The sequence below is a fragment of the Phyllostomus discolor genome, chromosome 1 (assembly GCF_004126475.2).
Source record: "Phyllostomus discolor isolate MPI-MPIP mPhyDis1 chromosome 1, mPhyDis1.pri.v3, whole genome shotgun sequence".
In the NCBI taxonomy this organism is placed as follows: Eukaryota; Metazoa; Chordata; class Mammalia; order Chiroptera; family Phyllostomidae; genus Phyllostomus; species Phyllostomus discolor.
Window position 1 is genome coordinate 87391472 of NC_040903.2, and position 26348 is coordinate 87417819.

Below are 26348 nucleotides of genomic sequence, written 5' to 3' on the forward strand. Positions count from 1 at the left end.
TTGGCTACTCCATTTCCTATATTTGCTCTTAACATCTTCCTGCCTGTTCTGTAGTACTTCTTAATCCCTTCACCGTTTCCCCCATTGCCACAGACCTCCCTCTCCATAGTCCACCATCACAGTGTACTCCGTATCTATGGTGATGTTTTTGTTCTGCTTGTTTGCCTAGTTTGTTTTTTAGATTTAATTGTTGATAGTTATGTATTTATTGCTATTTTAATGTTTGTAGTTTTGATCTCCTTTTTAAATAAACCCCCTTAGCATTTCATATAATAAGAATGTGGTGATGATGAACTCCATTAGCTTTACCTTGTCTGGGAAGAGCTTCATCTGCCCTTTGCTTCTAAATGATAGCTTTGCTGGATAGAGTAATCTTGGATGCAGGTCCTTGCTTTTCATCACTTTGAATTCTTCTTGTCAGTTCCTTCTTGCCTGCAGTTTTTTTGAGAAATCAGCTGACAGTCTTATAGGAATTCCTTGGAAGGTAACCAGTTGATTTTTTCTTGCTGCTTTTAAGATTCTCTGTCTTTAACCTTTGGCATTTTAATTATGATGTGTCTTGGAGTGGGCCTCTTTGCATCCATCTTGTTTGGGGCTCTCTGTGTTTCCTGGACTGGTATGTCTCTTTCCTCCACCAAATTAGGGAAGTTTTCTTTTATTATTTTTTCAAATAGGTTTCCCATTACTTGCTCTTTCTCTTCTCCTTCTGGCACCTATATGATGCAAATATTGGGACATTTGAAGTTGTCCCAGAGGCCGCTTGTACTATCCTCAATTTTTTGGATTCTTTTTTCTTGCTGTTCTAGTAAGATGTCTTTTTTTTCTTATTTTTCAAATAATTGATTTGATTGTTGGCTTCATCTACTTCACTGTTGATTCCCTGTAAACTGTCCTTTATTTTAATTAGTGTACCTTTCATTTCTGCCTGGGTCTTTTTTATGCTTTTGAAGTACCCACCGAGTTCCTTGAGCATCCTTATAATCAGTATTTTGAACTCTCCATCTGATAGATTTTTATCTCCATTCTGTTTAGTTATTTGTCTGGAGTTTTTTTGTAGTTATTTGGGCCATGTTTCGTTGTTTCCTCATTTTGAAGGCCTCCCTGTGTTTATTTCTATGTATTAGGTAGAGCTGCTTTGACTCCGCATCTTGGTAGTGTGGTTAATTTAGTAGGTGTCCTGTAGGGTCCAGTGGCCCAGCTTTCCCTCTGTCTCATGCTGTGTATTTGAGGTGTGCCCTTCATTTGGGCTGAGTACTCCCTCCTCTTGTAGATGAGTCTTGATTGCTGTCAGCAGGTCAATGGGAGGGATTTACCCAGTCCAGACAGCTGCTAGGACTGGCTATGACCCCTGGCTAGCAACCATCTCCTTCTGTGGCTTGTGGAAGTGGTTGGGTGGCACTCCAACATGCTCTGTAACTGTTTGCTGGGTGTGTAGGCTCTGGAGTTTCCCAGGTGGTGCAGGCCAAGGTTAGCCTCCACCTGTGTTCTGTCTGGGGCTCTTTGGTATAAGCTATAAAGTGATCTGTAGATGGCTGTTGCTCGTGCGGGGCCTGGGGACACTCAGCAAGAGGTACAGGGACTGCGCTCAGCTGTTGCTTGTTTGAGTGGATTTAGGAAGGTCAAAGCCTGTGGCTAGCCCAGCCCTTCTTACGGAAAAGCTACTGTTACCAGCTTGGGTGGGTCTATAAGTCAGATGAGGTGGACCCTTAAGTAATCCGTCAGGGTGGGGTTTACTGTGTGAGCCAGGCTGATGGAGGAGATTCAGATATGGTACTGCCACAGCATGGCTCTGTGTGGGGAAGGGCTCAGACAACATACAGTGGCCTCTGTCTGTAGTTCTGCCTGGGAGGAAACTGTCCTCCAGCTCTCGCCCTGATGCCAGATACTTCAGTTCCTCCCCACTTGCCACTGGTGCTCTTTAAGGTGCTGCTCTGGTGCTGGAGCCCAGAGGGAGTGAATCTGAGTAAGTCTGTTTGCGGTGCGAGGCCCTTTACAGGAGAGGTCTGAGAATCCCGAAGTTTCTTCTGGTGACCCAACCCTTCCTCCATGTGTGTAATTTGAAAGCTCAAATATTCCTAAAAGTCTTATATGAAAAATAAGATCCCTTGCCCAGCTTTTCCTATTCCTGTTTCCTGCTCCTCAGAAACACTACTTTTTAACTTTTACTTATTTCTCTTGCTGTTTATTTTCCCAAATAACATGCTTCTGTGGGTGTTTTCTAGTTTTTCTGTTTTTATGTTATCATTTGACTTCTAACCTAGTGGAGGGGGATATAGCTCTCTCACATGAAGCCCTCTACCCTCCCAATGTAGTCAGTGGCCATGCTTGTTAACTCAGTATTCAGTGTTTACATGATTATATTATGAAAATAGTGTTCAAAGCTGAACCTCATCATGTACTAAAATTGTATTTCCTTTTTTTGTGCAGCTTTCTGTTTTCCTTAGAGTTAACAATTGCCTCATGTTCCTTTGTTTTCTATTTACTTTCCTGTACATCATATACAAACACTCTGATGTACTTGAAATATGTTTTAAATATAGCCATAGTCATTAGGTAATCTATCATACATTGTTAATTATTACTGTTATTATTCTTTTAACTTTTATTATTTCTTGAGACTCTCCTTGGGCCATTTTCTCACTTCTCTGATCTTGTTTGTTTGCTCTCTGGGCCTTCTATTAATACCTAACTGTTGGCCTGGAACTTTTTAAAATTTTTATTAGGAATTACCTTCATCTGTCTTCTAGGAATTTTAGGCATTTCCCTCATCTTTCTCCTGGATTAGACATGGAACCCTATTTTGTTAAACCCATGTTTCTCATTTTCCTTCTTGATGTTACACTTTTGGTGAAACACATTTTTCAATAGAATCTTGAGGATGGGCATGTGGAAAATGACATTTTGAAAACTTGTAAATATGTAAATATATAAAGTTTATCTTCACAGTTACTTGATAATTGGCTGTGTTTAGAAGTCTAGGTTGGAATTCATTTTCCTTCAGAATTTTGAAGTCTTTTATTTTCAATGTTAATATTTTTGTTTTGAAATACACTTACACTCTAATTTCTGCTTTCTTGTATAGAACAGTTTTTGTTTGCTTCTGGAAACTTTTAGGGTTTCTTTATCTCTGATATGTAAAATTTGAAACTTTGAAAATGAGTAGTTTTTAGTTGTTGTGTTAGTCATCTTGTGAGCTCTTCTGATGTAGAAACTCAATCTGGAACTTTTCTTGTATTTGTAAAAATAATTTTTCATTTATTATCTTTTTTATTTGTTTTTCTGGCACAACTATTAATCAGATATTGGACCTCCTGGACGGAGCAATACTCTTAGGTTTTTCTTTTCTATATTTCATCTTATTTTTTATTCTATCCTCTGAGAGATTTACTTGGATTTATATTCAGTTTTTAAAACTAGGTATTTTATTTTGTCCCTTAAAATTTTTCTAAAAACTTTTAAATTTTATTTTAGAAATTATATATTTGTATTTTATAGTTCTATCTTCTCATTTTTCTTAGAATGTTAGTTATTATGATAAGTATTTTCTTTGCATTGTTTTTGTTGTCCACATTCCTTTATTTCTTCCTTTTGTTTTGGTCTCTGTTTCCCCATTAGAGACTTGCCTTGAATGTCTGTTTACCTTGGTGTGCATTCATGCTGAAGAGTAAGGTACAGACATGCAGATGAGAAGCCTCATGTGAGATTCCAAGTTTGGAATTCAGGTGGAAACCAACACTGTCATGGGGTGATGCCCACCTGTCAGTCGCTATAGATTTTGTGTGCGTGCATATGCGTGTGGTGTGCATGTGTGTATTTGTTTAGCCTTGCCAGTGAGGACATTCTCCAGTCTCTTGCTTGGGGAGTATAAGACTGGTTGTTACCATTCTGTGAGTCCAGTGAAAGCAGGCATTAAAGTTCTCACCACTGAGCCTAGAATTTCCTCAGTCCCCCCCTCATAGTTGGCTTTGTATCCTCGGCCTCTCTGATTGGGAAAGGCAAAATGATAGGCAAGCTTTGGAATCCCCTCTTCTAAACAATGTACTTGACTTGTGCTTTTAGAATAAAACATTTTGTAGGTCATTATGCATAAAACTGCTTCTCTGTGTCTCTTTAAAAATTGTAAAATTGAGTGAGCCAGGATTGGAGCTGAAGCTGCCCAGAGGGGACAGTGGGGAAAAGCAGCACCTGCCCTCCAGAGTACCTGTAGAGAAGGGCCAGTCTTCCCCCCCCAGCTGCCATCCATCAGGACAGTGTTTTTAAAAAATACAGTAAAAATGTTTCCCCTGAAGCCACAACCACCTGTTGTGCCCCTAAATTCACAAATAAGCCATATGGTAACCTCAGCTAGAGGATAGTGAAAGGAAAAAGTTGACTTTAGTGTAAAGAAATTCCTAGCTCCTGCCCAGTTTGGGATACAGCACTAAGGACTGGGAAGAACAACACTTGGGTATTTAGCAGCTGTAGGGTTACCTCTTCAGTCCTTCACATACCATTTCCTTATATGTAACATTGGACTGTAACGATGAGGTAACTTGGATCTGGCTTATAATTGTGTATAATAATTAGTGGTGGTGTTAGTCTCCTTCATGGATTTCCTCCTTCCTTGGACATGAACCTTTGGTGTTTGTAGTTGGCTGGGGTGTACTCTGGTATCCCCCCGCTCATGTTTTGTATTACCTCTCCTGTGGGTCAGACTCCATGCTAAGTTTGGAGGTATACCCTTCAGGACTTCACTTTCTATTTTTCCTTTTTGAAATCATGCATGAAAGTGTAAAAAATAATGAGTCATTCCAACTTACTACAGAGAAAGAAGGGGAATTTCTATGTTTTTTTTGTTTGTTTATTTGTTTGTTTGTTGGAAATAATTCTTTTTCATTCAGGCTCATATGGATGCAGCATATTAAAATGCTGCTCTTTGACCAGGAGGGAAGGAAGATATATTGCCCCAGGCCTCATGTTAGTGCATGTTTGTGAAATGTGCCCCTTGGCTGTGAATGTTGTAGAGTTTGTTATTTGTGAGGCTCACTTATTCACTAAATACTTAGGGAGCTCTCATGTGTTTCAGCCACTTTTCTGGGCTTTGGCGATAGAGCAGTGCATAAGACACTGCTTCCATTTCTCTCTGAGATCATAATAAAGCTAATCATTTGGTTGGAAATTAAATAATTAAGTGAGTAATTGCAATAAAGTGTGACAAGCACTTTATTCTGGAGAACTATAGAGTACTGTGGAAATATGGAGCAGAGGCATTCTTGGAAGATTCCCAGAGAAGGTGACGTCTGTATCCTGGGGGGCAGGTAGAATTTGACCAAACAATGTAGCAAAGTCAGAGGGACAAGAATATATCAAGGCCCAGGGACTCACAGAAGCATTGTGTGTTTGTGGAGTTGAACACAATGGCACTGTGTCTTTTTGAAAATGATGTTGTTAAGTTAGGCTAGGGCAGGCTCATGCAGGGCCTCGTGAGCCACAGGAAGGAACGAGGCTGTTCTGAGGGCATGGGAATTTCTTGAAGGGTTTTAGGGAGTGAGCAATGATCACACTAGTTTCACAAAGATTGTGTAGATCAGATTGGAGAAGTGACAGTAGGGGGAGGCCACAAGATGGTGATTGCTTGCTCTGTAGGGTTGCTAAAGACATAGATTTGGGAGAGGTTAGAAGGTAGTACTACCATCAAGCTTGGTGCTGCGGGAATGAGAGAGAAGAGTGTGTTAAGAATGGTTCTTAAATTGCTGGTTTGGGCCCGTGAACAGTTTACAGTCCTTTTCTTTCAGTTAAAGTACTCAGAAAGAAGAGCAGGTTAGAGGAGTGCGATAGAGTGGACATTATTTCTGTGTTAGGTGTGTTTTGTCTGGAGGGACTGAGGGATACTCAAGGGATAATGTTTGATGGGCATTTCATTATATATGTCTGGAGCTCAGACACTACATGTGTTTTAAAGCTATAGATGTATAAGTCAACAGAATATAGATAATTGTAGCCATGGGAAGCTAACTCAGGGAATCATAGTAAGTAATCATGGGAGAAGAAAATAAGCCCCTAGAGGAACCTAAGAAGGAATGGCCAATGAGGTAGAAAACCAGTTTGAGTCGGGGAGTCACAGAAGCTAGAGGAAGAGAGTATTTTAAAACAGAGAATGTTCAAAGAGTATAAAATGGTGTAGGAAGCTCAAGTTAGAAAAAGAATGAGAAAGATTCTTTAGATTTGGCAACAGGGAGTTGACTGGTGACCTTGACCAGAATGGAATCAGCAGAGGGCAGAGGAACGACTGAAGGTGAGGAAGGAGAGACAGTGAGCACAGGCAATGCTTGAAGAATGTTTGATGAGAGCCATACATGAGCCAGGCAGTAATGATGGCTGGTTGGGGTCAGGAGATCTGCTGCACAGAGGGGACTGTGAAAGTGTGCTTAAGTACTGAGAGCCAGCTTTTCATGAATGGAGGAAGGTGGTATACATATAGAAAGGGAGAATGCTAGAATGGGTTGGAATGTGAGCTAAGAGTGTGAACTCATGATTTTTAGTATATGGAGCTAGACATAGAAATAAACAGAGATGTAAATGTATAGCTCTTCCCAGGCCTTCCCAGAGAGCCTGGAAACAGTGGTGCTCCAATAGCAGTGATCAGAGAATACTGTTCAAATCTTGGCTTTTAAATACCACTCTCTACTAAGAGGGCTCTTAGGGAAATGACTGAGTTGGGGGCTGGAGCCTAGAATATCTTGCCGCCTAGGAAGTTAAGAAGCTACTCAAGAATGAAGGACCAGGTCAAGAGGACACAGGGGTCAGTTTAATGTGCTTCCAATGGCCAAATCTGAGAGAATGTCAGCATTAAAATAAGGAGTAGTAGTAAAGGATTATAACCCATTTAACGTAATAACAGTCCTTGAGTGCACACTGATACAAATACATAAGCAAATGAGAAAAAGGAGTTATTCCTTAAAGTGGAATGCCAACTAATAAATGTAGAAGAAACAATAGAACTAGAATAAAAATCATTTAATAACTACCATAGTTATAAGTAATTCAGGCAAGAAGTATGAGTGGATACTAAAACTGGAGGGTAAAGGGACATGAAATATGGGACATTTATATCGACTAAAGAATCAACAAAATATTTATTAATTATCATGGAGAAAAAATACAGTGGAGAAACCCAGCAGACACCATCTTGATTAAGTGATTAAGGTTGTCACCACCAACCAGACAAAGTGACCTGGTGTCCACCCATCAAGCTGTGATGGGAAGAATCCAGCATCCTTTCTGTGCTCGTCCTGTCAAAGCAGATCACCTGGATGGAATCATGGGGAAACATCAGACAATCCCAAACTGAGTTCCATTAACAAAAATCTTCAAATCTATTTCAGTCTACTGTAATCTTCAAAAATGTCAAGGAAAAACCAAGGAACTGTTTCACATGGAAAGAGGCTGGAGAGATGTAACAGCTGGGTGTAGTACCTGATTTTTTTTTTTTTTTTTCCGTAAACAATGTCATTGGGCAACTACCAGAACTTGAATGGATCTCTGTATGATGGGCATTTGGGAATTCTTTGTACTATCGTTGCTTATTTTCTATACATTTGACGTTGTTTCAAGACATAGGACATCTTTAAGAAAATGAAAAGTATACTGCAACAACAATTAAAATAAAATAAAAAAAAACTCTGCCATGGGAAACAATTGTGCTGTGCTCTTGGAAGAGCTCAGCTATGAGGTGGAGCTTCACATAATCAAGATAAAAAAAAAGGGGGAATGAAAAGTAACACAAAAAAATCCTGATGGGAAGGGGTCAGCAGACAGGGAGAGACTGACAACAGCTCAAAACTAGAGAGACTGTTGTGAGGGCAAGGTCCTGGTAAGGTAAGGGGGGGTGGGTTCACTGGGGATGAGGGGCTCTGCTTTTGTTGTCATAGGGACTAGAGGGTAGAGCCTGTAGAGGGAGGTAATTTTGAAGATCTGTAGCACTGCTGAAGGCGTATTTTCTTTCTGTGGGAACCGAAAACTCTTCTTTCAGTGGAGTTGAAAGATGAAAACATGAACCCAAGAAATTTTAGGGAGTTCTTCTGGCCAGGTCACTTTTTTTCTTTCCTGGGAATTAGGATGTAATGCTGCCTGCTGAGAGTAATGGGGTCGGGGGCAAGTTTACAAATTTGAAGAAAATGAAGCCTTGAGATCGCCGCTGTGAGAAAAGTGCTAGAGAGGGCTAAGGCAACACACTAGGGTTGTGAGGCAGCCCTGAGGGCCCAGTGAGACTGAAAACTGCCTCTTTTTCTGAGAGTCAGAATACTTTCACTTTGAAACAGCTGCTGATTTGTGAATGTGATAGGATGGGCTGGTTTGATGGTGTTTTGCCAGGTGTCGTAGGGATGTGGTTTGGTTTGAAATTGTTTTCTGGGCTTTCTGCCTACCCTGCTTGTATACGTCCTAATTAAATCCCTTGTATGATAAAGGCTTGAGTCCAACACTGGGTATCTTTCTCTGCTATGGTTTTTGAAACTATCTTCTTATTTCTAAAATGTTATAGGAGCAGTAATGTTATACTATGTAGGGATTTTAAGGGACTATTTTATTTCGCCTGTTAAAACCTTACTGCAACAGTTTAGTTGGCTTTGTATTCTGCTCATTAGAAAGAAGGTTCAGAGGAGAGCCATGGAAGTGATTAAAGGAGAGAGGACAAAGGAATAAGATAATATAACTTCCAGGAGAGCTGAGGACATGGTTGCTAATTCTTTAAGTTGTTATTTATGACCTTTTCCCATTCGTCCGTAGTAGGATAGGCATGGGGGAAGTGGGGCATGTGAGATGGGGGCGACCCCCTGGACAGGCTGGGAGATGAAGTTAGTTGAGGTCCTTTATACCAGAGGGGGTAACTGAGGCATCTCAGGATCCATTTAAGTGGGAACTTTAAATAGTATTTATGTCCATTTGACTGGGATGGTAGAGGTTGGATCGAATGATCTCTTGCCTCCCCAAAAGAAGACACCAGAGTGATGTAAAATTTGGCACTTGTTTGCAAGTTTCAGGAATTGATGTTTGCTTTCGATATTTAGATACAAAATACAGATTAATGCCTGATTTGGTGAGAGAGATAATACCTAATTCACCCTTCCAGGGAATTCAGCCTCTTACCAGTCCTAAATTTCTTAGTGTTTCAGACGATTTCAGATTTGCCCGTGTTTCAGCAAGCAAGAAATTTGACTGCTGCTTGCCTTCATTATCTGTGTCTTGGCAGGAGGTTCTTAGTTTTATTTCTTTCCAGACTTTATTTGGTGGGAATGTGTCAGACTGGGATTTCTTTTTCTTCTTTATTTGTTGTGAAGTATAACACATACACAGAAAAGTACACAGAGCATAGCAGAAACACTTAATGAATGATCACAAAAGAAAGGCCCATGAGCACTGGCCAAGAAAAAGCATACTAGACGAGAACCTCAGTGGCCCTGCTCCTTGTGAGGCTCACCCACATCTCCTTCCTAAAGACCTGTTCTCCTGACATCTAACACTATAGCTTGTTTTTGCCTGTTTGTAAACTTTACATACACGGAACCACATAGCATATATTCTTTTGTGCCTGGCTAATTTGGCTCAACATTATATTTCTTAAATATGCCGTTGTGTATAGCTCTACTGTGTTTATTTACATTGCTGTATAGTATTCCCTCGTATCACACATACTGCTGCTGTAGTTTGGGTGGTTTCCAGTCTTCACTATCCTGAGTAATGTTGCTATGAACATTATTGACGTGGCTGTAGGAGTACATACAGCATTTCTGCTGAAAGTGGATTGTTGGCTCACAGGGTGTGCTTAGCTTCAGCTTCTAGAGAGGATGCTAAACTGCCTTCCACTCAGTGGCAGTATTTTGCCTTTGCTCCACATGCTCACATGCCCTGCACCCACCCAGTGTTGCGTCAGAGGGAACTCTGTTTTCTCATCAGTGCTCCCTGCTTATCTCACCTCCATGGCCCTTTGCATCCTGATAGTTTCATTGTTACCAAGGACTTAGTTTGTACAAAAATATTCGTATTTTTAAAATATCTCCTTGAAATCCATTTTGCTTTACTTTTATATCTTTCTTGTTTCTCTCTCATTGAGATTTTAATGTTCTGCTTTCTGAGTATGTCCCAAGACAGGAGCATAGTTGCCTTAGACAAGGCCTTGGGGAAGTGACAGATTGTGGGTGCAGCCCACACAGCAGAGATGTACTGGGTCAGAGGAAGGATGCAGGCCTGTAGGGAGGAGAAAGTGCTGGCTGCGTTTCACTGTGAACAGGGAAGAATGTCTTTTTTAAAGATTTTATTTTATTTATTTTTAGACAGAGAGGAAGTGGGGGAGAAAGAGGGAAAGAAACATCAATGTGTGGTTGCACTTGTGCGCCCCCTACTGGGGAATCTGGCCCATAACCCAGGCATGTGCCCTGACTGGGAATCGAACCCATGATCCTTTGGTTCACAGCCTGAGCTCAATTCATTGAGCTACACCAGTCAGGGTGGGAAGAATATCTTGGTGACTGAGTTTTTATTTTGTTGTTGAAAGGAGTGACTTTGGGGCAAATAGTTAAAGTATGAGGGGAGGTAATATGAGGAAAAATCAACAGGCACTTAAAAAATTAATTAAAAATAAAAGATAAGTGTTGGGATATAAATTCTGCCAAACAAGTAATTTCAAGAGGAACCTTAGAGTATGAGTCTGGGAAAGTCAGCATTATCAGTTTGGGAAACCAAATTGATTTTTAGACAAAAGAGAAAGTTTTGCATATAAGTGGTAGTGGGAAAGTTGCTCTATAAGTGGAATTGTTTAGTGACATGTAACTTAGCCTTCATGTGTTGGTGTGCTTTTCAGTTTTCTTCTTGTAATTGATTTTTAGTTTCACTCCATTGTGGTCAGAAAAGATGCCTGATATAATTTTAATCTTCTTAATTTATTTAGACTTGTTTTGTGATCTAACATGTGGCCTATACTGGAAAACATGGTTCCCTGTGCACTTTAAAAGAATGCGTATTCTGCTGCTTTGGGGGGAAATGCTCTGTAAATATCAGTTAAATTCATCTGATCTAGTTTGTCATTTAAGTACACTATTTTCTTGTTGATTTTCTGTCTGAAAGATCTATCCATTGATGTCAATAGGGTTTAAAGGTCCCTACCATGAGTGTATTACTGTCAGTCTCTTCTCTTTGTGTCCATTAAGATTTTATATATATATAAATCTTGTATATATTCGATATACATATATATATAGGTGCTCCTGTGTTGGTGCATAAATGTTCACAAGGGTTGTATCCTCCTGTTGGATTGGTCTCCTCATCATTATATAACATTGTTCTTTGTCTCTTATTATAGCCTTTGCTTTAGAGCCTATTTTGTCTGATATTAGTATTGCTACCCCAGCATTTGTTTTTTTCCATTTGTATGAAATACCTTTTTTCATCCCTTTACAAAATATTTAGTCTGTGTATATCTTTCAACCTGAAGTGGTTCTCTTGTAGACAGAATATATATGGGTCTTATTTTCTTATCCATTCAGCTATCCTATGTCTTTAGATGAGAATATTCAATTATTTTTTACATTTAGAATGATTATTGACAGGCACGCATTTACTGCCATTTTACTATACATATTTATGTTCCTCCTTGTTCCTTGTTTTCCTTAAGTTTCTTTAATATTTCTTGTAATACTGGTTTGGTGGTGACAAACTTAGCTTTTCCTTGTCTGGGAAACTCTCTTTTTCTTCCATTTTAAATGGTAGCCTTGCTGAGTAGTATAGTCTTGGTTGTAGGTCCTTACTTTCTATTACTGTGAATATTTCATGCCAATATCTTCTAGCCTGAAATGTTTCTGTTGAGAAATCTGCTGACGGCTTATGGGAACTCCCTTATACATACCTGTCTTTCTGTTGCTGCTTTTAAGATTCTCTCTTTGTCTTTAACCTTTGGCGTTTTAATTATGGTATGTCTTGGAATAGGACTCTTTGGGTTCATCTTGTTTGGGACTCTCTGTGCTTCCTGGATTTTGGTGTCTTTTCTTTTCCCACCAGGTTAGGGGAATTTTCAGTCATCATTTTTCAAATAGGTTTTCAATTCCTTGTTCTCTCTCTTCTCTTTCCAGTACCCCTGTGACACATATGTTATTATGTTTGCTATTTCTTAGATGTTCCTTAAGCTATTCTCATTTATTTTTATTTTTTATTGTTCCTTTTTGCTGTTCTGATTGTATATTTTCCACTACCTTATCTTCCAAATTGCTGCTTCAGTCCTTTGCTTGGTCTTACTCCTATTTATTCCTTCTAGTGTATTCTTCATTTCTGACTGATTCCTTTTTATGGTTACTATGTCTTTTTTATGCTTACTGTGCTTAGTTTAATTTCTCACTGAGTTCATCCAGTCTTCTTAGTTTGTTGAGCATTTTCATAACCATTGTTTTGAACTCTGAATATGGTTGGTAAATTGCCTGTCTCCATTTAATTTAGTTCTTTCTCTGGAACTCTCTCCTGTTCTTTCATTTGGGGTATGTTTCTTTGTCCCCTCATTTTGGCTGCCTCTTTGTATTTGTTTCTGTGTATTAGGTAGATCTGCTATGTCTCCCTGTCTTTGGTGGCCTTAGGTAGTAGGTGTCCTGTGGGGCTCAGGGGCACTGTCTCCATGATCACCTGAGCTAGGTGCTTCTGGAATATCCCTTCTGTGCATTATTGTGAGCCCTCCTGTTGTAGTTACGTCTTGATTGCTGTTTGCCTATTGTGAGTGGAGTTGACCTTCAAGCTGGCTGATGAGAGGACTGATCTTGACTACAGTGTATGAGCTGCTTTTGGGGGGTTGATCCCATAAAGTGGAATTTGTCAGAGCAATTTCTGGTGTCCGCCAAGATCTCCCTTTGGCTGTGCTGCTTATGGAGCTAACTGTGTTGTGCTCTGATGTGGTATGGAGCCCGCCACTGGATGTGTTGCTTTTGGGGCTTCTTGGGAAAGACTCTGGAGCACATCAATGTCAGACGGTGCCTTTGACTGGCCCTGGGCTACCTATTAAGAGCTACAAAGTGATCCATAGTTGATGGCTGCCTCTGCTGGGCCTTGTTACATGTGGGAGGGCCAAGTTGTGTACTGAGGCTGACTTCCACCAATACCAAGCCTGACACAGGTCAACAAAAGGCTGAAAGGATCCTTGAGGTCTGCCTCTGCCTGCCAGCGGCCTGTTAGTCTCATTCAGTGCAAGAGACTCTAGCAGTACCTGAGTGGCCTGAGGTAGTTTCACAGTGAGTTGCCAGGAAGGAGCAAGTGGTGTTCACTAGGTTGATACAGATTCAAACTTGGTGGCAGTGCTGGGTCTGAGGCCAATCAGCAGAACTCTCAGTGTACATCTAGGCCAGTCACCACCTGCCTGGGTCTGTGGACATCAGTGGTAGGTCAGGGTCTCAGGGAGTCATCAGGGTGAGGCCAGTAGAGTTCATGAGGCTAAAACAGATTAAGATTTCACTGTGTGGAGGGAGAGCTATGCATAGGAATGGTGGTCATGGTTGGGTACACAGTGAAAAAATGGTCTTTGTTCCAATGCCACACACCTGTCTGTTCCAGTTTATCCCTGACACCCGGTGAGCCTGCCCAGATCTCCTTGGGAGCCTCCCCTGCACGTGGCTGTGGGGCCTACCCTTTTCGTGTGTCTGCCTTTCTTACCAGTCTTGATGTCGCTTCTTCTGTAAATCTTTCCTTATAAGATATCTGCTCAGCTACTCTTCAATTGGTTATTCATGTTGATTGTTCTATAATTTGGTTGTAATTTCAGTTTGGTTCTGGGAAGGGATAAGTGTAACTTCCACCTACTTTCCCTCTTTCTTGGAGCTGCCTGGAATTCTTTTTACTGGTGTTCCAGATGCTTCCTACAGAGATCACATGTGTGAGTTAATCAGCTGTGTTCATATAGACGGTGGTGGTCATTCTCATATTTCAGAAAGGACTGCTGCTGAACTCACAGAAGATATCTTGAAACAAATGGATCATTGTTTCATAAATCTCTTTGTGGTCAGGGCTGCCAGAGTGCTGCATACATGGCTTGTTCACAGAGGAGTCCATACAAAAATCAGAGAGTAATCTCAAGTGTTACTTTTGCCTCCTGAAAACCATTCTTTGAACCTTGTGGAATTTGCTCTTTTGGAAACATTTGTTCATGTGTGACATTTCCCAAATCTTTGGAAAAATGTTATTCATTCTATTTAATCGCATTTCATCATTTGAAAAAAGTGCAGAAATTTTTTTCTGCACAAAATGGAATGCTCATCATAAAGCTGGGGCAGAATAAAGCTAAATTTTGAGAAGGTAATCTCAACTTGGAATTGTGTGTCCAAAGAAAATGCAGATATGTGAATTGGCTCAGGTTTTGTCCTCAGTGCAGTTTTTCTCTTCTGAATTACATTTTTTTTCCTTGTGTGGAATTTCAGATGAGGTAATTAGATACAAACGTATTTGTAAATAGCTGGAATCTGCCTTAAAAATGTACTGTGCAGTGAAATACCAAGCTTTAAAACTCTTTGAAGATAAGTGCACAGAAATTTTCGTGAAGTCTATTTACTGTGCAACAACAAAATGTAAGGAAATGGACATTTATGAAGAAAAAAAGAATCAAATTTTGAAGTAGAGTGCCAGGAGAAACAATAAAAAATGATGTCACATTGCCCAGAGAAAGCAAAACAGCAATGTTCAGTACCCCAGTCACCCTTACCAAGAACTGCACACCTGTTGTGGTGCAGTGGATCAAACGATGTCTTGTTCACTACCTTTCAGCTTTTTTTCCCCTGACTTTTCAGAAGGAATAATTAATTAGAAAATTTTGAGCCCTAGAAGCATTTGTAAGCAGTGTGAATGGATTTCAAAGAAACAGAGGCATGGATAATACTTCATTTTGGGGAATTTATTGTGAAATGGGATTTTTATGAATCTCTGACAAACTTATCTTTGTGTCTAATATTTATATATTTTGGCTTCATTTTAGAGAACATTTCTAAATTAAATTAATAAAAAGGTGTTTTCCATTGACTATTGACTATACAAGGATAAGTCGACAAATCTGGCCATCTTCTGTACAGAACATATACATGCAAAAATAAATTTTGACCAAGTTCTTGACTTTTTTAGATGTTAAGGCTCAATATAGCACTTATTATTATTCATTACTATAACAAACCAATATGTAGACATGCTACTTTCTTTTTTCAGAAATACAGGAATCAATTACTTTTTTTGTATACTATAATATTTATTTTACTTAAAAATGGTGTGATTATTTATATAGAGTTAAACATAAGAAAGCCTTGAGTGTCTGGATCTTTTTTCTGGCCATATTATTATTCACATCGTTTCACTATTAATACTGAAATTTACTTTTGTCATATAGAAGAGGGCATGTTAAAACGTGATCCTACCTAGCGTCAGATACACTAAATATACATCTGGTGATGAAGATACAGGGTAACGATGCTGATGTAAACTCTAAGCTGTTCACTCTGTTTTTGCTGTCTGCGAACCTCTAGGGCTAACGGCGAGCCTCTCTTGCATCATCCTTCCTGTACAGGCCTGTTTGAGGGAGCTCTTTGTAGGGCACTTCTGCCTGTTCAGGCGCTTTCAGAGTAGACACATGTGGTGTTTGGTTGTCTCTAAAACTGCATGATAGTAGATGTGAAATGATTTTAGAATGGGTGTTTTCCAAATCCATAAAGATTATTTGAAAAGTATTTTGGGTAACATTTGCCAGTGTTTAGAAATAGGTGTTCTTGTTTTAAGAAAAAAACATATTCTTGGGTACCTGGATAACACACCATTTTGCAAGTATACAACTTTTAAGTCCACATTGTTGACTGTCTGGAGTCCATGCAGAGTTTCAGCCGCACACTTCAACCACATGCTGGCAGTTCCTAAAGAAAACTACTTAAAAAAGGCACAACCCAGATGTTCCCTCATTTGACTGGCTCCACCTAAGTTTAGATGTGCAGAAGTGCTTGGATATACCCAGAGTAAGCCACAAGCAACATGTTACTTTATCGGTTTTCTAAAGTAATGTGGCAGGACCATGACAATAAGGGAAGAAAATATGGAGGAATGAAGTCCTAATTACTATACTTTCATGTTTTTGGTTTTTTTTTTGATAGTAGGGGAAACCTTTTGCATATACATTACAAGCAAAGAAAAGGCAAATAAACAATTTTGTACAGGAAATTTAACACATATCCTGTTCTTTTTAAGTCAATCTATTCTAAAAATAAAATCGTGAATTAAAAAAAACCCTCATCTATTGAGTTGCTAATAGAATTCTCAAAGAATGAACAGTAATGAACTGCTTCAACATTGGTAATAATCTGTGAAATGTAACATATTTGGAGAACACACGGTTACATCAACATTTTGTAGTAGTTCCTAACACTTCTACATGTACCTGATTTAGTACAAATTGAAATATGTGTTTTCTACATGTACCTGATTTAGTACAAATTGAAATATGTGTTTTCTACAGTAATGCATTCAGATTTCACAGTTCTGTAGAAACTGTGAACTATAGAAAAATTTGAAAATTAAAAAATTTAAAATTCAAATTGCTTAACTTACATATTTAGTTTCTTCAATACATTTTTATTCCCTTTCGGACAATAATTTACTTTGTTAGACTGTTTAAAATATTTTTGTTCTTGTAAGAAGACAGTATATTCAGTCTGGATGTAAATATGCATTACTTGTGGGTCTTTTCAAAAGTCCTCTTTGAGAGCTCCTTATTTTCTCTGCAGTAAAATACGTGCTGTAGGGGAAGGCTTTCATGTTATCCATCCAGACTGCCCGGGGACATGAAGAATTACTGACACTAATCATAGGCCAATAGACTTTAACCTGTCAAAGAATGCCCAGAGGGAAAGGCTGCTGTTAGTCCCTGCCTCTCCTTTGAGGTGCTGTCAGGTGGTTAGGGTTCACTTTATCTGGGATATAAAATTGTTATTGTAGGAGTTGGGAGGTAGGACTAGCTGTCTTTTCATGACAATTTTTGCAGAGAAAAGAAAAAAAAACATGTTGAAAGATGTGTTTTATTGTTAGTACTATGGATAGCATTAATCAAGAATTAATGAGCTCTATTTTCTAGATTTACGATTCTCAAAATTTTTTGGACTCAGACAACTTTACATTTGTGAAAATTATTGAGAATCCCAAAGTGCATTTGTTTATGTATGTAAATATTAAAACTGAGAATTAAATATTTACTCATTTTAAATCACAGTAATAACCCTATGACATGTTACTATATGAGTTATTTTATGTAAATAAATATATTTACAAAAGTTTAGTGACAATAATGACATTGTTTTTACATGTTTGTAAATCTCTTTAATGCCCTGCTGAATAGAAGACATCTGGATTCTCATCTGCTTCCGCATTCAACTTGCAGTATGTTGTTTTCATTGAAACATACAAAGAAAATCTGACTTGACACAGATATGTAGTTGGAAAAGAGTATTTTAGTGGCCTTTTCTCTACTTAACAAGCAAACTTGTTAAGTTTGCTCTAGAAACTTAACAAGTGGTAGTTTTTTAAATATTAGTTGCAAAGTGGAATCTGAAGCCATTTCAATGAACCCTTCTGTTCTATTTGTATATCTTGCGCCCTTAAGAGATTTTTTTTAAAAAAATTATTTATTTATTTTCAGAGAGAGGGGAAGTGAGGGAGAAAGAGAGGGAAAGAAACATCCATGTGCCAGAGAAACATCAATTGGTTGCCTCTTGCATGCCCCCACCTGGGGACTGGGTCTGCAACTCAGGCATGTGCCCTGACTGGGAATCAAACTGGTGACCTTTCAGTTTGCAGGCCAGTTCTCAAGCCACTGAGCCACACCAGCCAGAGCCCTTAAGGGATCTTTTCCCTTGAGGAAAATCTTAAGGGAAAAGATTACCTTAAGGATAATCATCTTAGGATAATTACAATATCACCCATGTGTGATATTGTAATATAATGCATTGGTTATTTGAAAAATGTTGATGTACTGAGAGTTCCAATGGCTGAAACATTTCATAATATGATGTCACATTCAGAAGATTCTCTGATATATGAGTTTTGGGTTTTTCCCCAGCATTTTTAGATGTGGACAATGTGGCTATAGGTTGAAAATGTTAGTCTCATAATCCTAACTTAAGATAATAGTTCATCCTTAAATTAGGAAAAACTATATTATATATCATCTTTTAGAATAAGGTACAGTTTATTAAACTCTATAATGAGTTTTAATTAACATTCAAATTTGTTTTTATTTGAAAACTTAATATTATTGTGAAATGAGTTAAAAGGGTCCAATCATTTTGTGTTTCTGTGTAGGTTGCAAGGAAAAGTTTGGGATTCAAAATAAGAATCTATTGAACAATGATGAAGTTACAGATATTATAGCAGGAGTGACCAGAGATAGCTAGTCAGAGCACAGGAGAGGTCCTGAGTTATCTCTGAAAACAAACCTCTTCATATGCTAACCTTCTGCTGTGGAACTAGAGCACACCAGAATATACAAGCACACATTCTATCAGTTGTCAGAGCAATGATGCCATCACACATCGTGTAGCTTCTGGAAAATTCCACTGCACAATCAAGAGAGGGAGAGGGAAAAGGGCAAAGTTTTAGCATTATTATGAAAATAGTTTTAGAAATAGGGACTTCCAGCCAAGATGGAGGCATAGGTGGACGCACCATACCTCCATGCACAACCAAGATTGGAACAACAATTTAGAGGCAGAATAACACCCAGAACTGACAGAAAATTTACCTGAATGGAAGTTGGACAGCCAAGAAGTTGAAGTAGATCTGTTTATCCAGACCGGTAGGAGGGGCGGAGATGAGCAGCCAGGCATGGGTTGTGGCGTGGAGAGCACACCAGAGACTTGGGTGCATAAGGCATCTGGGGGCACGTAACGCATCTGGGGTGCGCAAGATTGCAGTGGGTGGACCCTGAGTAAGCAAGCGGCACCTGGCAGATCCAGTGAGGCAGCGATTGTGGATCAGGGCAGAGCGCACAACCCAGGATCCCAGGGAAGGGACCGAGGTCCCACGGAGAACAGAGCAACCGTCATTGTTCCCTCTCGACCCTGCCCCCACATACAATGTCACAACCTAGAAACTGGGGTGCCTAGCCCTGGTGAACACCTAGTGCTCTGCCCCTCACCGTAACAGGAGCGACCAGACCAAACAAAAAACAAAAAACAAAAACAAAAACAAGAGAGAGATGGCTCAAACAGAAGAACAAATCAATGCCCCAGAACTCATCCTTTTAAGCAACTGAGAGATAGCCAACCTATTTGATGCATAGTTCAAAACACTGGTGATCAGGAAGCTCACAGAATTGGTTGATTTTGGTTGCAAGTTAGATGAACAAATGCAGGTTACAATAAAAGAAATGAAGGAAAATGCACAGGGAACTAATAGTGATGGGAAGGAAACTGGGACTCAAAATAAATAGAGTGGACCAGAAGGAAGAAAGAAACAACCAAACAGGAAAGAATGAAGAAATAAGAATTCAAAAAAACAAGGAGAGGCTTAGGAACCTCCAGGACATCTCTATACATTCCAACATCTGAATTATAGGGGTACCAGAAGGGGAAAAGGTAGAGCAACAGATTGAACACATATTTGAACAAATAATAAAGGAGAACTTCCCTATTCTGGCAAAGGAAATAGACTTCCAGGAAGTCCAGGAGGCTCAGAGAGTCCCAAAGAAGTTGGACCCAAGAAGAAACACACCAGGCACATCATAATTACATTAGCCAAGGTAAAAATGCAGGAGAGAATCCTAGAAGCAGCAAGAAATAAGGGGACAGTAACCTACAAAGGAGTTCCCATCAGACTGTCAGCTGATTTCTCAAAAGAGACCTTACAGGCAAGAAGGGACTGGAAAGAAGTATTCCAGGTCATGAAAGACAAGGACTTCCATCCCAGATTGCTCTATCAAGCAAAGCTTTCATTTAGAATGGAAGGGCAGATAAAGTGCTTCTCAGATAAGGTCAAGTTAAAGGAGTTCATCATCACCAAGCCCTTATTTTATGAAATGTTAAAGGGACTTATCTCAGAAAAGAAGATAAAAAAAAAAAAAACATGTATGGTGAAATGACAGCAAACTCCCAATTATTAACAACCATACCTAAAGCAAAACCAAAAGAAACTAAGCAAACAACTAGAACAGGAACAGAACCACAGAAATGGAGATCACATAGAGGGTTAGCAACAGGGGAGTGGGAGGAGGAGAGAGGCGGAAAAGGTGCAGGGAATAAGTAGCATAGATTGTAGGTTGAAAATAGACAGGGAGAGGGCAAGATAGTATGGGAAATGTAGAAGCTAAAGAACGTATAAATATGACACATGGACATGAACTAAAGGGGGGGAATGTGGGTGGGAGAGGCTGTACAGGGTGGAGGGGAGTGAAGGGGGGAAATGGGACAACTGTAATAGCATAATCAATAAAATATATTAAAAAAATAGTTTTAAATTCAAGGACCCCCTGAAAGGTAGTCCTCTGGCCACACTTACAAAGTTGCTGTTCTAGATGTTTGAATCCACATTTAAGGTGTTTTAAAAGTTACCACTGAAAGTCACTATACAGTTTTACATTTTGCAACCCCAAAACAAGTATGGTAGTTCCGTGTTTTGATCCTCCTAATGTAGGCCTTATTCTGTGTCTTCTCTTAAAATTAATTCTGGTATGTTTTGTCATGCCATATTAATGAGGGCAAGGGTAAGAAAATGGAAGAATGTCCTCCTCAAACTATTCCAAAAAACTCAAGAGGAGGGAAGGCTTCTGAGCTCTTTTTTATGAGGCCAGAATTATTCTAATTCCAAAAACCAGATCAAAACACTACAAAAAGAGGAGATTATAGGCCATTATCCCTGATGCACATACACACTTAAACCCTCAAAAAATATTAGCATATTTGACCCAGCAATACATTAAAAAGATCATACACCATGATCAAGTGGGATTTATTCTGGGGATGTAAGGTTGGTAGCAAGATTGGCACAATATTTGCCAAAGAACATATATGCATATATGCAAAGCCCATGGGCACAGACAGCAATTCGGTGAAGGCCAGAGGCGGGGGCAGGGCTTGGTGGAGGGGGGAATGAAGGGAAATGGGGGGCATCTGTAATACCATCAACAACAAAAAATAAAATAAAATAAGTACATCTAGGAGAAATATTCATCTTTTAGCTAACTGGGCAGTGTTCAACAATGAAGTTTATCTTAAAAAAAATAAGAAAACTTAGCCTTGTGGAAGACTAACACACAAGAAATATCTATGTAACCATAGCTTTTGAAAGAAAATTGAATAATTGTGATAAACCTAAGGGTTTTTGGTTTTGTTTTGTTTTTAGCAAAGAGATAGAATTTTGGTTTTGCCTTAGACAAAAAAAAAACTTTATGTCTTACATCATCTGTGGTTGTGCCCTCCTCTCTTCTTTAAACTCTTGAGCAACTTTGAATGTAATCTGTACAACATAAATAGTTCAGCTGATTAAAAAAGAAAATGGAAGAATGGTGGGCACTTTTGTTACATGTAATAAGTTGATTAATTCATTTTTTTAATTAGAGAAGAAATGCATAATTATGGTTCAAGGCTAATCTTTATTGATGTAGAACCACATTCTGAATTGTTTGGTCCAGTTTATGACTGGAAAGGATGAAGTTTTGGGTAAGAACATCAGTCTTTTCTATCGGGGGTCTTGCTGCTTGTGCTTAACCATGGGAAACCAAGCTAGACTTTCACAGGGATGAAGGTCTTAGCTTTCTCTCATGTAGCAATGATGATATTGGAGTGTGTGCTCCTGTCCCATCTTCTAATTGGAACATTGCTTACATCTCCAGTAGCATGCCAAAGCACTCTGAAACGGTGAGTTTAATGTGATAATTAGTTAGGATTAAATTGCCTATTAAACAAAGTGATTTACAGCAATGTGCTATTAAGATTGGAAAGTTGTTAAATTATGAAATACCTTGTGCTTTATTTCCTTGATTCCAAAGTGTGTATTTTGGCATATTTTAATGACACTGAAATGAGAATGTTTTTCAGTCAAAGATGTGTCTGTCAACTTAACTTGTGACATTCCCCTGAGGCCAATTTTGTGAAATAGTATCAGTTTTTGTTTTAATTTTGAAAGGTTATCTTCAAATGTAGTTCTTTTATTATAATTAGAAATGCCTATTTTGTGAGGAAGACTACAATACATTTAAATTTTTGATAGCTTCTATTTTTAATGAGAAAGAACAAAATTTGGCAATAATTTATATATATATTTTCTGAAATGTGCATTTCCACACTAAGTTCTTCATGGCAAATAGGAAATTAACATTAAATTCTGCTCATGTAAATTGTTCAAAAGTATGCTCTCTTTTTTAAAAAAAGTGTCTTTTGCTTATGTTTTCAATTTGATTTTATGTATTTAATGTTGTTCATAATAGGTTTATTTTAGGACAGTGGAACTGATACAAGAGCCCATAGAAGGATCTCCTGGTCTGAGTTTCTACTTCAAAATTAACGGAGTTCCCATATTTCTGAAAGGATCAAACTGGATCCCAGCAGATTCATTCCAGGATCGAGTAACCTCTGACTTGTAAGTTACCATCTTTCTTTTCTTTTATTAGTAGTCCCACAAAGCTCAAGAGTTACCTGTTCCTACTTTCTTTAGTTACAGTGGAAGGAACTGAGGGGTAATATAGAATTCTGGGATGATAGGAACTTTAGAATAGAAAGGATTTTTAAATGATGTATTCCATTCTCATCAGGTATAGATAGTCTTCCAGCTAAACTATTTGAGACTGCTGAATCTATTCAACTTTTATTTATTTATTTTTAATTCTTAAAATCACTTTTTCATTTTTTACATTATATTTTATTGATTATGCTGTTACAGTTGTCCCAATTTTTCTCTTTGCCCTTCTCCACCCAGGACCCCCAACCCCTCAAGCAATCTGCACAGCATTGTTCATGTCCATGGGTCATGTGCATAGGTTCTTTGGCTACTCCATTTCCTATACTGTACTTTACATTCCATGGCTACTCTGTAATTATTTATTTGTACTTCTTAATCCCCTCACCTCTTCATCCATTCCCCTACATCCCCCTGCCATCTGGCAACCATCAAAACACTCTCCTTATCCATGATTCTGTCTCTATTCTTCTTGTTTGCTTAGTTTGTATTTTAGATTCAATAGCCGATTGATATGTATTTATTGGCATTTTATTGTTCATAGTTTTGATTTTCTTCTTTTTCTTAAATAAGTTCCTTTAACATTTCATATAATAATGGTTTGGTGATGATGAACTCCTTTAGATATTTCTTGTCTGGGAAGCTCTTTATCTGCCCTTTGATTCTAAATGATATCTTTACTGGGTAGAGCAATATTGACTGTAGGTCCCTACTTTTCACGACTTTGAATATTTCTCGCCAGCCCCTTCTAGCCTGCAAAGTTTCTTTTGAGAAATCAGCTTACAGTCTTATGGGAACTTCCCTGTAGGTAACTACCTTCTTTTCTCTTGCTGCTTTTTAGATTTTCTCTTTATCTTTAACCTCTCCAGCATTTTAATTATGATGTGTCTTGGAGTGGGTCTCTTTGCATCCATCTTGTTTGGGACTCTTTGTGCTTTCTTGACTTGTATGTTTAGTTCCTTCCCCAAATTAGGGAAGTTTTCTTTCATTATTTTTTTTCAAATAGATTTCCAGTTTCTTGCTCTTTCTCTTTTTCTTCTGACACACCTATGATGCAAATGTTGGAATGCTTGAAGTTGTTCCAGAGGCTGCTTATACTATCCTCTTTTTTTTGGATTCTTGTTTCTTCTTATTGCTCTGATTGGTTGTTTTTTGGTTCCATATGTTCCAAATCATAGATTTGGTTCTCAGCCTCATCCACTCTATTGTTGTTTCTCTATAAATTGTTCTTTATGTTAATTAGTATGCCCTTTGCTTCTGACTGGATCTCTTTTATGCTGCTGAGATCCTCATTAAGTTCTTTGAGCATCCTTATAACCACTATTTTGAATTCTGCATCTAATAGATTTTATCTCCATTTGGTTTAGTTCTATTTCTAGAGTTTTGTTCTGTTCTTTCATTTGGGTCATGTTTCTTTGTCTCTTCATTTTGGCAGCCTCCCTGTGTTTGTTTCTATGTGTTAGGTAGAGCTGCTATGGCTCCCTGTCTTGGGAGTGTGGCATAACATAGTAGGTGACCTATAGGGTCCAGTGGCACAGCCTCCCCTATCACCCAAGCTGAGTTCTTGAGGTGTACCCTTCATGTGGGATGAATATACTCTCCTCTTGTATTTGAGCCTTAATTGCTGTAGGTAGGTCAATGGGCGGGAGTTACCCAGGTCAGTCAGCTGCAAGGACTGGCTGTGACCACTGACCACCAACCTGTGCCTTCTGTGGAGGATCAGCTGTGCAGGGACAGGGTGGTAGTGCTCCACCTGGTCTGTAGCTGTCCACTGGGTGTGCTGGCTCTGGGGTTTCCTGGGTGGTGCAGGCCAAGGTCAGCACCAACCTGTGTTTTGCCTGGGGCCACCCTGCCTGAGCTGTAAATCAATCTGAGATGGCTGTTACTTGTGCTGAGCTTGGAAATTCTCAGGCAAAGCCAAGCTGTGAATCTAGGCTGGCTGCTGCTAGTGCTAGACATGGGGCTCACTGAGGCCTGCTGTTCCTTGTTTGATAGGATTTAGGAAATTGTTTAGCTAGAGTCAAAACCAGCCATTCATATGGAAAAGCAGCTTGAGGGACTTCCGGCAAGATGGAGGAATAGGTGGACGCACCGTACTTTCTCGCACAACCAAGAACAGAACTACAATAATTTACAACAATGATTTGCAGTCATAATATCAGAACTGTCAGAGGATTTATCTAAATGGAAGTTGGACAGCCAAGAAGTTGAAGTAGACCCATACATCCAGACTGGTAGGGGACAATGAGCTGAGCAAGCGGGCGTGGGGCTGGCGCGGGTCGCAGGCGCATGTAGGTCGGGGGAAATTTGGCACAAAATCGGAGCGACAGCAATCCGGGACGCAAGAGCGCAGCGCTGTAGTGGTGATCCCTGAGTACGCAGCAGCGGCTGGAGGAATCAGTGGGGCAGCGATTGTGGACCAGGGCAGAGCTCACGGCCCAGAAGCCCAGGGAAGTGTCTGACTCCAGGAGAACGGAAGGGTCGCCATTGATCCCTCCTGTCCCCGCTCCCGCCCCTGCCCCCACATATAACGTCACAAGCTAGCGACTGGGGCGCCCAGCCCTGGTGAACACCTAAGGCTCCGCCCCCCCACCGTAACAAGAGTGACCACACCAGAGAAAAAATAAATAAATAAGTAAAATAATAGGAGAGACAGGGAAAGACATAAGATATGTTTCCAGCAGAACAGATCAGTCCCCCAGGACTCATCCTTTTGAGTGACCAAGAAATAGCCAATCTATCAGATGCACAGTTCAAAACACTGGTGATCAGGAAGCTCACGGAACTGGTTGATTTTTGGATCCAAATTACATGAAAAAATTCAGATTACCATAAAAGGGATGCAGGAAGACACACGGAGGAGAGCCAATTGTGAAAGGAAGGAATCTGAGTTTCAAAACAACACAGTGGACCAGAAGGAAGATAGAATCAACCAAGCAGGAGAGCATGATGAAATAAGAATTCAAAAAATCGAAGAAAAGCTTAAGACCATCGAGGACACCTTTAAACGTTCCAACATCCGAATTATAGGGGTACCAGAAGGGGAGGACCAACAAGTGGAAAAGTTATTTGAACAAATAATAAAGGAGAACTTCCCCAAACTGGCAAAGGGAACAGTCTTCCAAGAAATCCAAGGAGCGCAGAGAGCCCCAAAGAAGTTGGACCCAAGAAGAAACACACCAAGGCACATCATCATTACATTAGCCAAGGTAAAAACGAAGGAGAGAATCCTAGAAGCAGCAAGAGATAAGGGGACAGTCACCTACAAAGGAGTTCCCATCAGACTGTCAGCTGATTTCTCCAAAGAGACCTTACAGGCAAGAAGGGGCTGGAAAGAAATATTCCAAGTCATGAAAGACAAGGACCTATATCCCAGATTGCTCTATCCAGCAAAGCTCTCATTTAGAATGGAAGAGCAGATAAAGTGCTTCTCAGATAAGTTCAAGTTAAAGGAGTTCATCATCACCAAGCCCTTACTTTATGAAATGCTAAAGGGACTTATCTAAGAAAAGAAGATAAAGAAAAGACATGTATAGTAAAAGGGCAGCAAACTCACAATTATTAACAACCACACCTAAAGCAAAACCAAAAGAAACTAAGTAAACAACTAAAATAGGAACAGAACCACAGAAATAGAGGGCACAAGGGGGGGCTAG

General features: G+C 39.4%; 1 protein-coding gene and 1 long non-coding RNA gene across 2 annotated transcripts in view; one reads left to right on the forward strand and one right to left on the reverse strand.

Moving 5' to 3' along the window:
• MANBA (mannosidase beta) overlaps window positions 1–26348 on the forward strand; it is a 119353-nt gene that overhangs the window by 37727 nt on the left and 55278 nt on the right. Inside the window, exon 8 of the mRNA XM_028507288.2 lies at window positions 22445–22596. Coding sequence (XP_028363089.1) covers window positions 22445–22596 — 152 coding nt within the window. The remainder of the gene's footprint in view (window positions 1–22444; window positions 22597–26348) is intronic.
• Window positions 1222–24431, reverse strand: LOC118500594. The gene is made up of 3 exons (XR_004903167.1): window positions 24386–24431; window positions 9881–9885; window positions 1222–1348 (listed from the first exon to the last, which is right to left on the reverse strand). It is a non-coding gene; the product is annotated as an uncharacterized LOC118500594 (long non-coding RNA).